The sequence below is a fragment of the Centrocercus urophasianus genome, unplaced genomic scaffold, assembly GCF_019232065.1.
Source record: "Centrocercus urophasianus isolate 14NV4802_14NV808 unplaced genomic scaffold, USGS_Curo_1.0 seq_10, whole genome shotgun sequence".
NCBI classification, from domain to species: Eukaryota; Metazoa; Chordata; class Aves; order Galliformes; family Phasianidae; genus Centrocercus; species Centrocercus urophasianus.
The window spans coordinates 34,448,863-34,465,880 of NW_024884142.1; the positions used below are offsets into that span (position 1 = coordinate 34,448,863).

Sequence of the window (17,018 nt, forward strand, 5' to 3'; positions counted from 1 at the left end):
TCATATTAACTTATAAAGCGCTCTTTCTTTGCAAAACATTTGCTTAGTGCTGGAGGATACATGATAGAGGGAACTCATACATGTCTTGCTGACACCGCTCGCTCCCAGGAAACTGTGGGATATAGTGCTGGACATGACGTTACCTTGGGTACATGACAGTCAGCCCCTAACCAGGCTCTGTTTTGTGGGCCTAGGTGGCACTCGGTTTCAGTCCTTGGTACGAACTTGTGGTAATTGGGGCAACTGCGGCAAACATTTCCACTCTTCTTTTCTTCCCAGTCTTATCCAACTTTACTGGTGTTATTTTTAATGAAACAATTAAAAAATGGTTGGTGATGGTGGGCATATTGGGAACTCTGTTAGTGTTATGGTGTGCAAGTGTCTGACTGGCAGGGCCTAGGAGCAACTACATCAGAAAGGTACTTTTCTACTTTTTTCCTTGCAGAATTCTAGGCAGAGTCTGGAGCTGGAGTTGGCTGTCATGTCCAAGTCTGTCAGCTTTTTTTGTTTGAAACAGCAAGGGTAAGATGAACTGCAGGGTAAGATGGGCTGTTTTTGAGTACAGTAGTCCAGTTATGATACCACTTCTTTTTTTCTTTCCTTTGGTTTTCTTCCCCTCTCCCTCCCTCCCCACCCTTTTTTTTTCCCCCTTTGTTTTATTCTTTTTTTGGCATTCACGTTGAAAGTTTGGCATAATCTTTCATTTATATGAAGATGTGTTACCTTGCTGGACCAGTTCCTTAAATGTTTCAATATGAACAGTAAAATTTAACAGGAATAAAATAGTCCATCTTGCCTTCATTCCATTTTACCCAGGAGATCTAGAAACAAACATTGACCAATTAACAAAAATGGATTGCTTTGATACAGTGATGTAGTGGATATGGTAAAATCGTTTTTCTTAAAGCAACTTTACATATATTTAAAAAAATTATAATGTTCTTTCAGTGAAGCTTGAAATTATTTATTCAACATTAGAAATTTCATTTCATTTAATTATAAAGTTATGGACAGAAATCCATACATACTCATTATTAATAAATTCTTGTGGTTGTTAATTACATTAAATTTTATTTTTCCTATTTTTAGTAATTATGCACAAAAGTATATGTGCTTCAGTTTTTCTCATCAGACTCTAAATTAACTTTATTAATTATGCCAATTACTATGCAGTGTTTGTAGTCCCCTCCATTCTTTAGTGCCATGAGCAGGCAACTCCAGCAATGCATTATAGTCTATCTATCTATCTATCTATCTAGTTTATGCATAGCAGTCTAGTATTTTAATTGCTGCTCTATCAAATTAGAAACATGGCATAGATGTTTATCTGAAATTGTGTGGCTAACTATAGAGATGGGAGATATTTCTTTTTACCTAAAAATTTGATTATTCCTTTATGCTTATAATATATATTATATTTTATATTACGTGTTTCAGATATGAAATAGTTTTTTTGTATCTGTTCCTTTCATCAGAAACTTTTTAAATTTAATCAAGAGATTTTACAAAATATTTAAAAAATTCTTATTTTATGCCTTGAAGTTAAAGAACTGTATGCTTCAATAATAATAATGATTTAGAGGCTTAGTCCAGCCATGATTTTTTTTTCTGGAAAGCCAGTTCAAGTAACTCTTTCTTAAAATATTTTTTTAAAACACTGATAACTTAATCTCCCATTGCTATCCTTTAATACCCACAGCTCCAAAAAATCTGTCTTTGTAAGTGTAATCAGTCCTTATTTTTCATTTCAGTTGTGTGGTTGTACAAGTAGTACACATGAGCCTATAGCTTGAAGATTTTTTTTTTTTTTTGCACAGTGATTCCATCTCCCCACTGTGGCAAAAAGTGTTGAACACTTACTAATTGTTTCCTGTGCACTGGTTTCACCTTTCTCCCCTGATTTTTATTAGGTTCTGAGCTCATGCCCAAAGCCCTCTCCACCAGGATAGTGGGAGGCATTTGGTGGTTTTTCACACTTATCATCATTTCCTCGTACACTGCTAACCTAGCCGCCTTTCTGACAGTGGAACGTATGGAATCCCCTATTGATTCTGCTGATGACTTGGCTAAGCAGACAAAGATAGAGTATGGGGCAGTTGAAGATGGAGCAACCATGACTTTCTTTAAGGTAAGCTTTACATTCTGTTTGAAAAGGTAACATATCACAACTGTGGAAGGAAAGATCTGTGAAGCCTGCTGAGGTTTAGCAAAGGAAATTATTTCCCCGCAAGCAAAAAGCAACTAAAAATCTCTTTTCTTAGGGTTTACAAGATAGCAAATGAAGCAAATGAAAAATCTCTCATGGAAAATAACAAGTTTTTTTTTATGATTTTTGCTTTAAGAATCTAATGTATAGTAACAGAGTAAGTGAACAAACATGAACACTTTGCTTGGATAGTTCTCCTGTGAGAATGAGTTTTTTTGGAACAGGATTTGAAGTATCATTTCAGTAGCATCATATTTTGTCTTTGCTCAAGCAACTGGACTTCTCTATGGATATAAGAAGCTGGATAAAGAAAAATCTTTTGAAGGCTCTTTGGTAATGTATTCTGTTTTGATGGACACTATGTTCTCATTTAAAGCTTTGAGGTGACTGTTGCACTGGCATTTGAAACTAGGCAAAATAAGGTACAAAATATAAGCTGGCCCAGAAATTGAAGAGTGTGTAAACAGATTCAGAGATGTTTGCTTCTTTTTTTTTTCTTTTTTTTTTTTTCTCTCAGATATCTGGTGTCTAAAAAGTTGCTATTTATTGTTATAACCCTACAGGCTATCCAAGGGTTCACTGTTTTATTAAAAAATATATACATATATAGATCTCTCGTCTTTTGCTTGGAAATTAAAATCAACTTCAGTGTATCAGAATGTTTTAGGCTGCTTAACTTTTAGCATGCACTGGGAATGTTCACAGTATTTTCCGCAGAATGCTTCTTAGAAAAGAAGCTGAGGACGTCAATAGAAGTAAGTAGTCAATTAGAAGTCTATAGATGTCAGGAAATATTTCAAGTAATTAAATGAAATATAACTGAAAGAAAGTTTATAAGCTTGGATTTTTTAAAGTGTGAAAATGATTTAAGTCTCAGGACATAGATGACACAAAGTATATTACCAGAAAATACTATGGGGTTTTATTTTCATTCTTGTCCTGAAGAAGGCTTGGAACTTGTTCTTTCTGAGACTGAAACTGTGGACTCTAAAATATCAGAAAGCAATTTTAACTTGCCAATAATTTTTTTCAGCAGTAATTTTACCAGAAGCAACTTCCTAACTCTTAGTTTTCCTTCCTCTAACCTTTAACTTTCTGTCTTATTCTTTTTCATTTTTTTTTAATGTGTGTGATTTGTCTTTTCTTTTAGAGATGATGTTTTCTTCTTTGTATGTTTTTCCATCCACATATCACTATACTACTTTCTTTCTGCATGTTTCTTTCTTACTGTTCTCTTTCTTCTTCTGTTTTTATTTAGCTAGATATATTTTATGCTTTTCTTGTAAATTGTAGTCGTGAATGAGAGAGAATTCTATCAAAATAGGAATTGTGCATAGATTTATGTCTTTGAAATGCCCTGAACTTAACAGAGCAATGGCATTAGATCACATTATTTAATATTGCTTTATTAATACTGAATTCTTCTACTTTATTATGAATGAGAAAGAGAAACCAGAAAAAAAACTTTGGATTTTATTCTGCTTATAAACTTTAGGCCAAATTGAGGTTACTTTACTGAACAAACATATTTAGACTTTGTGTGTGAACAAGTTGTAGATATTATTTTGGAAGATAAAAATGCACTGAAAGGTCAGCTAGCAAATAAATCATTCCAAATACTCCAAATACTGATCAGTTTAATATCTTATCTAAGAAGTATGGAAATTAATTAGTATAATTTTGTACCTAGTAAAATGTATCCAAACTTAAGCATTAGAAGTAGGCACAACTGTTCTTGTATTTCAGCCAATAAGATGAAATCATGCTGAAATCATGAAATCATCAAAAAAAGAGAAATAAATACAATCTCATTTGATTCATTCAGTGTCTGAAACAGTTTCCAAGTGGAAATTGGAGCATGCTTGATGTAAATGCTTTTTACTAGAGCTAACTGTATAAGGAATATAATCAAATTAAATTAAATATTTCTACAGTAGAAAAGTGTCTATCTGTTCCAGTAAGCTTTCTGGTAAAATGAGGTAGTTTTACTTGAGCAGGTTTAAATATCAGAAAACAAAATACTGTAGTTCTACTCTGTCTATACTGTTGTGTTTGCAAAGTAAATTTGTATTTTCTATACACAAATTACTTCAGGAATGTGATTTTCTTACTTGGAGAAAAGAAAACAAGTCTGAAGGGAAATTGCCTTAAAAGATAGTACTAGATACTACTAGCAGTTCATAGGTACTACTATAAAATTATTATAAAAAAGAAGAATAGGCAAATGACCAAAGAAGACAAAAATAAAAAATGAATCAGAAAAATGTCTTAATGTACAGAAATGACGCCAAAAATAGATAGTACAGAAAGGCTTCAGTTGCCTATTTCTTCCTGCATTGTGGACGAAAACTAGGATAAGAATGTTTTAAATTGCTTTTCAAACAGATTATTTTATCAAACAGATGAAGGATGGCTTAAAACAGTAAATATTAGTTTGTTATATGAACAAATGAATCGGGAAGGAAGAAACACTGCTTTGTATATGACATTACGGAATCTATTAATGAAATATTTTGTCCCTTTCTGGTGACCACATTTCAACAATAAGTTTAAAATTAGAAGGTATTCATAAAAAGTCAAAGAACAGCTGTAGATCTGGAAGAAAAGTTTTATAGTTTAAGGCTAAAGATGATTGTGCTATTTAATCTGCTGAAGAGAATGTTAAGAAGTGACTTGTTCACCTTCTGTAAGTGCCTTAAAGAGAATGAGACTTCTGACGGTAAATGACTGTTTAATCTAGCAGGAGAAAAAAAAAAAAAAAAAAAAAAAAAAAAAAAAAAAAAAAGCCATAACAAGATCCAGTGTTTCAAAGCTACAATTAGGCAGATTTAGACCAAAAATAAAGTGCAAGTTTTTAAGACTGTCAGTAATTAAACCCTGGTAGAACTCATCCAGTAGTCGACTGGATTCATCCATCAGCTACTCTGAAGAGAATACATATAGCATAGCCCAAGCTTTTTTTAGAGCCTATTCAATGAAATACATAGCCATCGTTAGCTCAGATTAGATTTCAGTGGTTCCCTCCTACTTTAAAAATCTATGGGAGTATATTTTCTGGAGGGGTTGCCCAAAGGTGTCTGAGGAGATAAATTTATCATCTGTGTGTATGTTTTTCCTTAGCTGCTTTGTCTTCTTATAATGAGACTGGATTGAGCAAAACAGTGTCATTGTGTTACAACATGAAATGAAGGCACCAGATGGTTTCCTAATGTTAAATGAAATTATCATATCTTGGTAATAGTTATTAGTTCCAGTCACAGTGAGGATCAGTAGCTGCCTATGAAACTGACAGTAATTTCTGCATAAATTATCTAAATAGAAGTCCATTTAATTTTTTCTTTAAAAAAACTTTGGAACCTGGCCAAGGCTGTCTGACGCTAAAGCCAAAGAATATTTTTTGAAGGAGAACATAAATGAGAATCAGGAAAAATAAAATAACTGCTTGCTAACATTACAATCTTAGAGAGCACTAGGGCATAACATACTCTTATGTTTGTACTGATATGAGGTTTCTGAGAGACCTTGCAGAGTTTCCCTTCATGGAGGCATTCAAAATCTGTCTGGACCTGGTTCTAGGCAACTGGTTATAGGTGTCCCTGCTTGGGTGTGAAGGCTGGACAAAGATGACCTCTAGAAGTCCTTTCCAACCTAAACCTTTCTGTCGTTCTGCAATGCTGCTACTCTTGTGAATGAAACATCCCTGAGAAATACCTTTGATGAAAAAGGAGGATGGTGTCTTTTGAGGCTGATTAGGTCCTTCAGATCATCATCTGGCTCCTCATGTTCTCAGAAATGTGATATTACAACTTCTTTAGGAAGTCAGAAAGGGGAAGAAATTTACAGTGCTATCTAATCTGGTGTAGAAAGGAATTAGTTATACAAAGCTGGATATTTCTGACTGGATATTTCATTGGGAAACAATAAAAAAGACCTTAGCATTATTCAAGAATTGTAAAGAAGGAAATGTGAAAGCAAATTCTATCTGCAGCTAAGCTGATTCTTTCCTCTCTTGATGTATGTTTTGATGTTTCTCAGATTGCTGAATTTTTCTTAGTTACATTTTTCCCTTTTCTTTTGGCCACTTCGGCTGGTGTCAAGGCTTTCCAAAATGCTTATAGCCTGAAAATGGTAATGAAAAAGAGTCTTGACTGTTCCTGTGTTGCTCCCAGGATTTGGAAATAGGAATTAGAAAGTAGACTGTTGATAGTTTGCATGTTTCAGAAGCCTGCTTTCCTTCTTCTTTGGAATGAAATGAAAACTTATTATTTTTATGAAAGATACTTTTCTCATAGTAGCTGCGCTTTGATTAAAAAAAAAGTTCAGATTTTTCATTACCTCGTTTTTCCGTGGTCTCTTCAGCCTCTCAAAAAAACAGTGTCTGTTTCTTTTATACTGACAGTTCTGATAGTGAGAAGAAAAATGCGAATTCCACCCTGCTTCTGTTTGTACCTCAGCTCTATTCACATACAGAAAAGAAACAGCACATGTTTATGTTGGTCTACAATTTTATGATTACTTTTGTGAAGTTGCTATGGATCTTTGTTTTTCTCTCTTTTTCTTTTTAATCTCTACCACTCAGTGTCAAATTTTTTCTATGTTTCTATAAAGCACCATGTACAGTGGAACTTTTCTGAACCAAGATTAATTAACATTTACATAATAAATAGTAAAATCAAAGTAATTCTTCTTTCCCTGGTAGCATTTCGCTCATGTCATTGCTTCTGCATCATGAATTAAAGTTCCTTGTGAGAGTCATTTATTTTAAATCTTTGTTTTACTGATAAGGAAGCTGAAACACTAACAGAATATACATTTTTCATGATCACTTGGTGAAAGGCAGATAGTGAACTAATTTAGAAAAGCAAACTTGTGCACCTTAGTATAATCTCCTATATTTTTTGTCATTTGCATTTCCCAGTTTCTTTCCTTTTCTTCTTCAGAACCCATTTTTATACTTAAGCTCTGCTTATCTACAGAATCCTCTATTACTTCTTGCACTGTGTCATCTCCACAAAGATCCACGCTGCTGATCCTTGTCAAGCTTTTTTCTGCTTTTTGCCCTAGCCATTTTTTTACCACCTCCCTAGGGAAATATTTGGGGACAATAGTTAGGAGCTAAGGACCTACCTTCCTCTTCCAAATTCTCCTCTGTTAAATAGAACGAAGATCTGGTTTTTGCTAGCATTGCAAATTCTCCCAAATAGTCTGTAAAGACTGAAAGATGAGGTTGTGGGGAAATTTTCACACTGCTTACATCTGAAGTACAAGTGACAGATAACCTGTGAAATTAATGAAAGGATAGCAGAAAAAATAAAGGCATGAATGCCGTTCATATATAATGACATTGGCAGTGCTATGCATGAAGCCAGTATAGCCTCAGTTGTTTTTTTAAACCTGTTTGAACATTACAATAGGCAAATGTTGTTTTTCTGTTTAACAAATAAGCATGCATATGTGGACACTTTGAAGTATGCACACACAGAACTTTTAGTTGAATATTGCAAATAATATATTATCAAGTTTAACAGTGCATGTCAATCATTCTGTGGAATTGCTGCTAGTCAGAGATGAAAGAATACCACTTCTGAGCTTTTCAAATATCTATTGGCTGACAGTGATGAATGAAAAAAACTTTTTGAGCCTCAGCCTTTATGTGTCACTCTGGACAATGGATAAAAAATAATTGGTAGCAGATACCACAGATAATCATTCAGTTTGCTTTAAAATAGTTTCACTTTTCTCTAAAGCCACATTTTAATGTAAAGCATGCAGATTTGTTCTTATGCATGAAAACACATTGTGCAAGAATGGAATTGGGTACAAGTATCGTGTCTTTTTTTTTCTCTTCTGCTATCATATTTTGGACATATTTACTAGAAACATATATGGTTGAAATGAATTCTCCTTTTCCTATGATTATTCCCTCTTTATTGGAACACTTCTTCAGTTAGCCACTACTTCTTTGTGAAAAAAAAAAATAAAAAATCAGCCGATGGTGAAAACCTGTAAAGCAAGGTCTGTGGTCACTCCAGACACTAATAAGAACAAAATCTGCAATGACTGAGTCTGTGAGAATGAGACAGAGGCTTTTTTCAGAGACCTCAAAACACCTGTGTCTCACTGAATTCTTCATAAGATCAAGGAAGCTAGGTAAGTTAGATGGTACCTTAGGACAGACCATAAGAGCAGCAGTGCATTTGAACTCTGACAGTCAGATTTTCATACCACTAATTTCTTTGAGTTGAATGGTCTTTCTTTGGAGCCTGGGGAAAGAAAGGAGAAGTAATTCATATAAAGGAACTCCTTCCAACAAAACTGTCTAGGTACTGGGAGAAGGTGATTCGAATTTTTTGTGCTGTCTTGACATTTTCCCTAGCTGTGGGGTTGTTAATGTTTCTGCAATAAGTAAGATCATATGTTTGGCTGCCTGTTTTCTGTTAGAGCAGAAGCGAAAGAATGCCACTACCTTCCCACCATTGCCTTTGTCCATGTTCTTGTCTCTCCCCTTGCCTTTCTCCTTTTCCTATTCTTATTCCCTGTACATTTTTGCCTTGCTCCTGCTCTATGGACTAAGAAAGATTAAAATAGGAACTAGCTAGCTCTTCAGTTCAGCAAAGGTTTATGCTGCCTTATGCACTGTATGCAGACAGCAAGTATCCTCAGTGAGTTGCTGGACAACATATCGTATTCATAAAGATCTATGTTCTGAAATCACAAGATTCATATTTATCATTTACACTTGTCTCCAGCTACAGCTCTTAGAAACCAGTGAGGCACATACAAATGCTTTTCAGCATTTTCTCAAAAAATATGCATAATATGATCCATACTGTAGACAAATCATGGTGTTTAGCTGAATAATACTGATCATTCTCAGTTTGTAAGGTATTTTAGATCTAGCAAGATCTAAATTCCAACTGAATAGAAACATAGGACACAAGAAATAGGAGCCCAGGAGAAAAAAAAAAAGAAAGAAAGAAAAAGACCAACTACACACTAATTCTTAGAAAGTCAATCATAATGATAAACAAATATTATTCAGAGGACATTGTAAATTCTGAATTGTGTTAAGATTTATTACCTTTAAAAGGCAAACATTTTATTAAACGTACTTCATTTAGAGAAATGTCATGATCTTGAGATTTGAAAACTCACTTTGTAGTCAAGAGAAACTCATTCCACTTTGGAAAATATATACTGATGCCACTGAAAACAAGAAAAGTAGGGATTTTTCCCTTTGAATCAGTACTCAATACTTTTAGTTGTGAGGATAACTTCTGTCGATGCTAAATGCTAGAACCAATGTGTGAAGAGCACAGTGTCCTGTTCTGCAGTAGGGTGATCTTACAGCACACTAACATGACAGCTCCTGTAAGTCAACACCTTTTGGGAAGTGATTTGTGTTGCCTGGAAGTTTTGAGGTGTGTGGTTAAAAAAATCAACGGCAATGTGATTACATCACATAATTAAAGGTATCAACATCTAGAGTGTAAGTTGTCTTTATGTACTACTGTAGAATAACTTTAGATGTTTTATTTCTTTCTATGTACTTGACAGGCTTCATTTTCTGCCCTCTTCTGGGACTGTAATGGCACTGACAGGATCAGTTGTAAGAGAGTGTCTTAATGCTTGGTTCTGATCCTAAGTTTAGGCTTTTTCCTTCTTGAAAACAGATAACCTAATTGCTACCTTGCTTTAGCATGTTTCTTTCCTTCTGCTGCTTTTTCCCAGGGGGCAGGGCAAGAATACTTGCCATTTCACATCCCTTTTCAGTTTTTTTCTCTTTGTGCCTGTCCTCAGATCATACCCTTAGACTGCACTGTAGCTGATCCTTTAATTCCAAACATTCTTCAAAAATTCTCTTTAAAAGACAGATTTCAGAGTTAGAATTTGTTTAGAAAATTGAGAATACATCTGAGAACACTTTTAACTGTCTTAGCCTGAAAAAAAGTACGTAGTCTTGCTCTTCAAACCAAATAAATCTATCACTAAGTAGCTGTTAAAGTTTGCAGATTTGATCTATGATTCATTCTAGGAATGTGATTCTAAAACCGTTCACCAGAGTGAACTGTTTCTCAGTTTAGCCAGTCTTGTGTGAGATCCTGCCATATGAGCAACCATCGGTGTTAGTTCCTGCCTGCTGAAGCAGCCCGAAAACCTCTATTCGTTACCAGAGGTGAACTCTCAGTTCCACCTTGTCAGTTTATATATGATACTATTGTGCTATTGTCCAACTGCATTAGCATTGCCTTGTGTATGAGAAATATTTCCAGTGCCAGAATCGCCCTGGACATCACTTAGAGTCCTATTTATACTGATGAATTTCTTCTCCAGATTTTTCACTGTTTTGAACAGAATGCTTGTCAAGATCACTTAAACTATTCTTGCAATGCACCTATGGTTATAATTACATAAGCTACATTTGATATGGATGCCTTTTAAACATTTTTCAGTATTCACATATTAAATCAATGTGTATTTAATGTATTCAATATTCTTAATCTGTACAATACAGATTTTGGATATTTACAAAAATTATATGAAGTCATGATATATGTGATCATGGTAGCCTAGTAATCTGTCCATTCATATTTTGGATCAAAAAGAAGCAATGTATTTCTTAGTTTGTTCTTTTTTTAGTTCAGATATAGTATGCAGTCTTTTAATTTGCTCACCATTTTCACTTCCTTTATTTTGCATAAACCCTGTTCTGCAACAACCAAATATTGATGCATTATCAATACTATTTTCATTATGAGTCCAAAACACAGCATCATACAAGATACTATAAAGCCAAAATCAGAAGTCATTCATATGAATGATGATGAAGATAAGTAATATGTTCATTTATGCTGCCACTGGCTTACATTTTCAGAATAGATATTCGAATGTAATTGGAAACCAAAGTCCAGATAAGGTGAATTTTATTGTCAATCACTGTGATTAGAGATGAGCATGACAGCTTTAATTATATTAATACACACTTCTAGCAAATTATTATTCTGGTGAGAAACTAAGCATTTTGAAAATTATCAAAGGATTTTGTATTGCTTGTCTTGAAAGATTTGTAGCTGAATAGTCTCTTTTCATTTGAGAATTGAAATCTGATTCCCCTCAATGATCAATAAAATACAGAAAATACCCTGAAGACCTATGAAGACTTGGCTTTCTTGATCTTTGAAGAATTCTGACTCTTGTTCAACAGAAGGCCAATAGTAAGACAGAAACTGTTATTCCCTTCTTTCTTTTGCTTTTACTATCTCCTCACCTCTACCTCTCACTTTTTTTTTTCTTTTTTTTTTTTGTTTTTTTTTTTTTTTTTTTTTAAGTATTTTTTATATTTATTAATTTTTTACTCTGGAGATGTTTAACTTCCTTGTGCAAGGAATATGCAAAAATTCTTAAAATATTTCTTTATGACACATCTGCTTGAAACTTCATGTACTGTAATACAGTTTCACTTTCTAAAAAAGAAAGACATATCTCTAAAGGAAGATTTATAAGGAAGGATCACTAACATCAGATATTTTCTGTCATGTATTTGGAAGACTACCTAGTACTTCTTTTACTTTACCTGACAGAGGAGGTCTGAGTATAATTTCTTTAATGCTTGAAATTCTTTCTATCTAAGTAGTTACTGTTCAAGTGCTTTTTCATTCATTGAATGAAATTAAGGTTGTTTGTTGTTTTTTTTTTTTTGTACACCTATCTCTTCATGATGATTTGATGAAGATGATTTCATGCTGTCTGTGACTGGCTTTTTAAATCAAATAATCAAAACTGAAAGGAGGATTAAAGGAAATCTATAAGTCATATCTCATAAACAATATTGAGGCCTTTTCTTTTTCATTCCTATTCAGCTAATAATATGTTGCTAGGTTTATTTACAAGATAGATCTTAATTTGTAAATACTCTAAATTGATTTATTAACACTGTAAACTATCAAGACTCTTGGTCTGATCTTCAGATTTTCAATTTTCCTTTTATAAATAAAGAATTATTTTGTTATATTGAATTTGTAACTTTTAGTAAAAAAAATCTTGCGGTAAACTTATCAGAGCCTACAGAGATTGGGGCTGTAATACAATATGGTTTGAGATAATAGTTTTTATCTTTACATTTATGGAAATTAAGTGATGGAAGCATTAAAAGCCTCTTGTTACTGCGTATTAAATTTCAATATTAAATTTTCTTACACAAGATTGCATTACACAAGAACTATTTTAATAGCATTGTCAACTACTAATGTAGCTAGTTTCACTACATAAGTAAAATGTATAGCAAAAGGTTTTTATTATTCTTTCATAGATGTAAGACTTGTAAAACAAAGCCTGGCATCGTAAAATGAAAATAACTATGACAAAGAAATATATAGGGCAGGCTTCTCCTCACTCCAAAATGTAGATATCTTCTCTCTTTTCAGTTAGTCATTTAGCCTCTCTTTTGTTTGGGACTGGAAAAAAAAAAGCTAAAACATACTACGAAGTTGATCTTCCAGACTACCTTAAGTAACTGTCCTAGATGGACAGTGTCCTGAAGAGTTCCAGATTTTTTCCCATTGACCACAGGGAAGGCTGCATGGGTACCTTGTTCTGGATGCTTAGCAGCTGTAAGTATGTAAAATGAACCTTGGTACAATTTCTGGTTACTGTATAAGCGCAAGACAATTTTCTTCAGTGTATAAACTTCAGCATGACTGCAATTAAAAATTATCTAGATATGCAAATTAGAATAATGCAAATACTTCAAATCTCATGATAAAACTAACTGCCTTAACTAACACTGTGGGGAATTCTTGTCTTATTTTAGATGATTGGGTGAAATGATATGAAGAGTTTCTTTTCATATATATTGGCATTAAGATGAATACAAAAATAAAACAGAAAAATCTCTTTCAAATCATAAATATTCATTCATCTATCATCATAGAAAAGGTTCACATTTTGGCTTGCAAGTGTGAGTTGTACTGTGGCCAAAATAGCTCAATGGTCTTTGTAAATGTAATGTTTAGAAAGACTGAACTGGTTGTTCACAGCAAAAATCAGTATTGTAAAAATTAAGCTGGTGATTGTGAAAGCTTGATTTCAAAAAATAAAAGTAAAATTAACAGTCAACAAACATAATACACTATTTTGCTTTGCTAGCAGTACTCCTTATTCTCAATTCTATAAGAGATTGAGTACATTTTATTCCACAAGTAGGGCAGATGTTGCTGTGTTGTCTGTTGCAAAACTTGTATTTATTCTTTTTTTTCAAATTTTGTGATTCCAATTACAGTTTTTAAATTAAATTAGGGTGACAGGTGCAGGCTTTTGATGCATACACCACCAATGTGTTTGCATTCTTTGCATAATTTGTTGGAAGTTTGTGGTAAACTTGACATTTTTAGATGCCAGAATTTTCATGGAAGCTTAAAATTGAAGTATACAGTTCAGCAAATTGGTCAACTAAACTAATAAAGTTGAATAGATGTTAATAAAGAAACACTGAAAAAGCTGAGGATATATCCGAGGATATTTCCAAATTCGCATTCCTATAACAACTTCAGGATCCAAACATCTTTATGCTGTCATCTTCTAAAAAGAATGTGGATTTACAAAACTGTGATATTGATTTAAGTTACGACTATTATTGCAGCACCTGAAGCATTTAGAAGAAATGTTTAAAGCAAGGGTACTTGGTTAACAGTATCTTAAAAAATGTTTAAAAAATTCGTAATTTTTGACCCAGTATTATGAAGTAATAGTTTTTAAGTTCATTGCTTAGAGACTGATATGAAATATATAAAAAGACTTTATTCAACAGTAATGCAAATTACATAGAGAAATCTTTCCTGAGTATATTGCTCCATATCCATTATATGTGTCTGTTTTGAACTCTTACAGTTTACATTTATAGTATATACTATATATATACATATAGATATATGTGTGTATATATATTATATCTAAATATTTATATACAGTCTATATTTATAGTAGTAAATATTATAAAAAACAGTTTAGGACCATTTTAAACACAAATTCACAGGACTGGACTCTTCCTGCAAAACTGGACGATCATTCACAAACATGACAGAACATGTTAGGAACAATCTTGGCATGCACTTGGCCTCTCCTGAGCTATGGTCTAAATCATCTTAGGCACAGACCATGTATAATTTGGGAGGTGATTTCTTAGGACAGGCCAAAACAATTCCAGGCTGCATGCTAACAGATGGTATGCATAAATACAGTCTTGTTTCCTGGACCTTTTTGTTGAGTGTAGCAGATGACTCATAGTCTTAATTTGTATATAACTTGGGGAGAATCTACAGTATTATTGCTGAAATGTTGCCAGAATAATGTCTGGTTCAGAAATTTGTGGAAAAGACAAATACTTTTTTCTTTCTGACCTTGTCTTAAATTCTTAAATTAATTTTTGTTTCCTTCTTAGTTATAATGTTTTTACTTAATGCAGGTCAGTTTTTGTCTGTTAAACTATTTGTAAAACTTGAAAATCTAAAGATGGAACTATTTCCTATATCTTACTGGTTATTTTTATTAATAAGTTCCTTTTGATCTCAGTATGAATTAGGTGTTTAAGTGATTTTTTGAATCTAGATCTAAAGACACAAAAGAGAGAAAAAGAAGTCAGTTCCAGGTAAGACTCTGCAAAAAACAATTTGTGTCTATTAAAGCAAAGTTTACTAGGCTTGGACTAGAGAAAAGTCAAAGTCAAATGAAAATAACACATCAATGATTTTACACTTTCAGTCTGTTTTTGTCTGTAACCAAAGTGTTATATTTGATCTTTAAACATGCAGTGCCTTTTTCCATTTTGTCAAGCTGTTGTTTCCTACAGTGTTATGAAGTATATTGGATGATTGACATCATTTACCATTCTAATTTCAAATGAAATTTTTCATTAATGTAATATGGATCAAAGAAGAAATTACTTCATTCTACTCGAAAAAAATTAATCTTTGATGTCTTTGCATTCAGTGACAGCAAAACTAACATACTCTTTGTTCTGATATTCTCTAATGAGAATTACTGATTTGTAAATTTATGTTTGAATGATATCTCAATCTATAAAAAATTTCAAGCTTATTTCCATAGTGAACATCATGTATGTATTTTGAGATGGATTTTTTAAGTAGGATGCAGAAGGACTCCTCATTTGCTTAAAAATTCAGTACCAGATCTACTTTTCATAATTTTACAGTATAAAAGGAACAAACTTTACATGCATACATGTAAATGATGACGTATGTTTTTAAAATTTGCACACAGCCTTTCTCCTGAAGGTCTATAACTTATAGCACACTGCTATTTTACTGCACTCTTTTCCTGAAGAGGAAGTGGTGTAATTGAATTGAACTGCTTCATCCAGCAGTCTGCAAAATTGTAGTAATCAATAGGGAAATGGCAGATATGAATGCTAGTGACAACAAAGAATAGGTTAGTTGATATCAAAGAATATGGGTGTAAGACTTTACTATGGGAAAGTGCTCCATTACACTTCATCTATACTAACAATATATCTTAGTATTTAGCTTATCCTATCAAGCTTTCAGAAAATTAGAATGTGTCAGGTTTCGTGGTTCCACTTCTGAGAGAGACACTTTAACAACAGCTAAAAAGTTAACATAGATATATCCCTCAGGAGAATTGCACTAAGTAGTCAGGATTTTATTAATTTTAAAATGCATTCTTGCAATTTCTTCTTTTTCTGAATAGAGCAGATCCAGTGCAATAAGTCTTGGACAAGAATTGGCTCCTGGATGATCGCTGTATTGTAGATGAATGTAAATGCTGGTTTTGAATCATGTGCATAGGGAACAAAGAACACACATTAATTTCTCTGGGGTATTCACATTTATTGTTCAGAAAGTTCCTTATTTTGTGGAAAGCTTGGATATTTGCTTACTTCTTTGTCAGGACAGTATATACATCTTTTAAATGCTTGTCCACACAGGAAATGTTACTGAAAAGCTGAGTTTCACTACATCAATCAAGTGGATACCTTTCAGTGAGATTGTTCTACAGGGAATACCAAAAAGAGAGTCAGTAAACAAATTGATGTTGAGTTGGCAAGTCAGTGTATAACAGATAGTGTTTGTCACTATGAGAGCTAACAGTTGCTGATAGCAATTGGATGGTTTTCTGAGCAAGCTATAAAAAGGAGCAGGTGCTAGTGAGGATAGAATACAAGAATAAAAGTATTCATTGATGGATGATTTTGTTCACTCACTTTGCAAAACTTGTGAGATATTTGATTTTAAAGAAGTTAAATTTGAGATTTTCTGTGCTTGATTAATGCTTTTTCACTTTTTTTTTTTTTTTTCTCTTTGTCTTAGAATAAAGCCAAACTCCTTAATCATGCATGTGTCTTTATATAAAACTACTTCTAGTTGCAGGGATGAATACATGTTTCCTATAAAACTCAGAAGTAATTTTCTCACTTTATCTGTCTTTACATTAAAATACCAACATTGGAAGTTTTGTCCTTTGTTGGCTTCGTTATTACTTAGACCATAATACATATTTTTGGAAGTGTGGAGGAGGAGTCAGCATTGATTTTCTAAAAGCACTTTTCTCACTGAAGTGCAGCATGATTTTGAAAATGAATTGTCCATGGTTCTTGCATTCTGTTTGTACTGATGAAAAAAACGCATGATTCTATGACCTCAATGCAGAATTCTATGACAAATGAATGCACTAAAAGCATGCACCAAAGCAAAAATTGTTCTGACAGGTTAGATATTTTGTACCAGAATGAAATTTGATTTGCTGAGTACTCTGCAGTGCTTCAGCTTCCCATGCCTCT

The 17,018-nt window shown here is 33.2% G+C and overlaps 1 protein-coding gene across 1 annotated transcript in view; it reads left to right on the top strand.

Annotated features, from left to right (window-relative positions):
* The window catches only part of GRIK2 (glutamate ionotropic receptor kainate type subunit 2), a 343,946-nt gene that overhangs the window by 260,767 nt on the left and 66,161 nt on the right, over window positions 1–17,018 (top strand). The window contains exon 13 of the mRNA XM_042814253.1: window positions 1,911–2,128. Within this exon, the coding sequence (XP_042670187.1) occupies window positions 1,911–2,128 (218 nt within the window). The remainder of the gene's footprint in view (window positions 1–1,910; window positions 2,129–17,018) is intronic.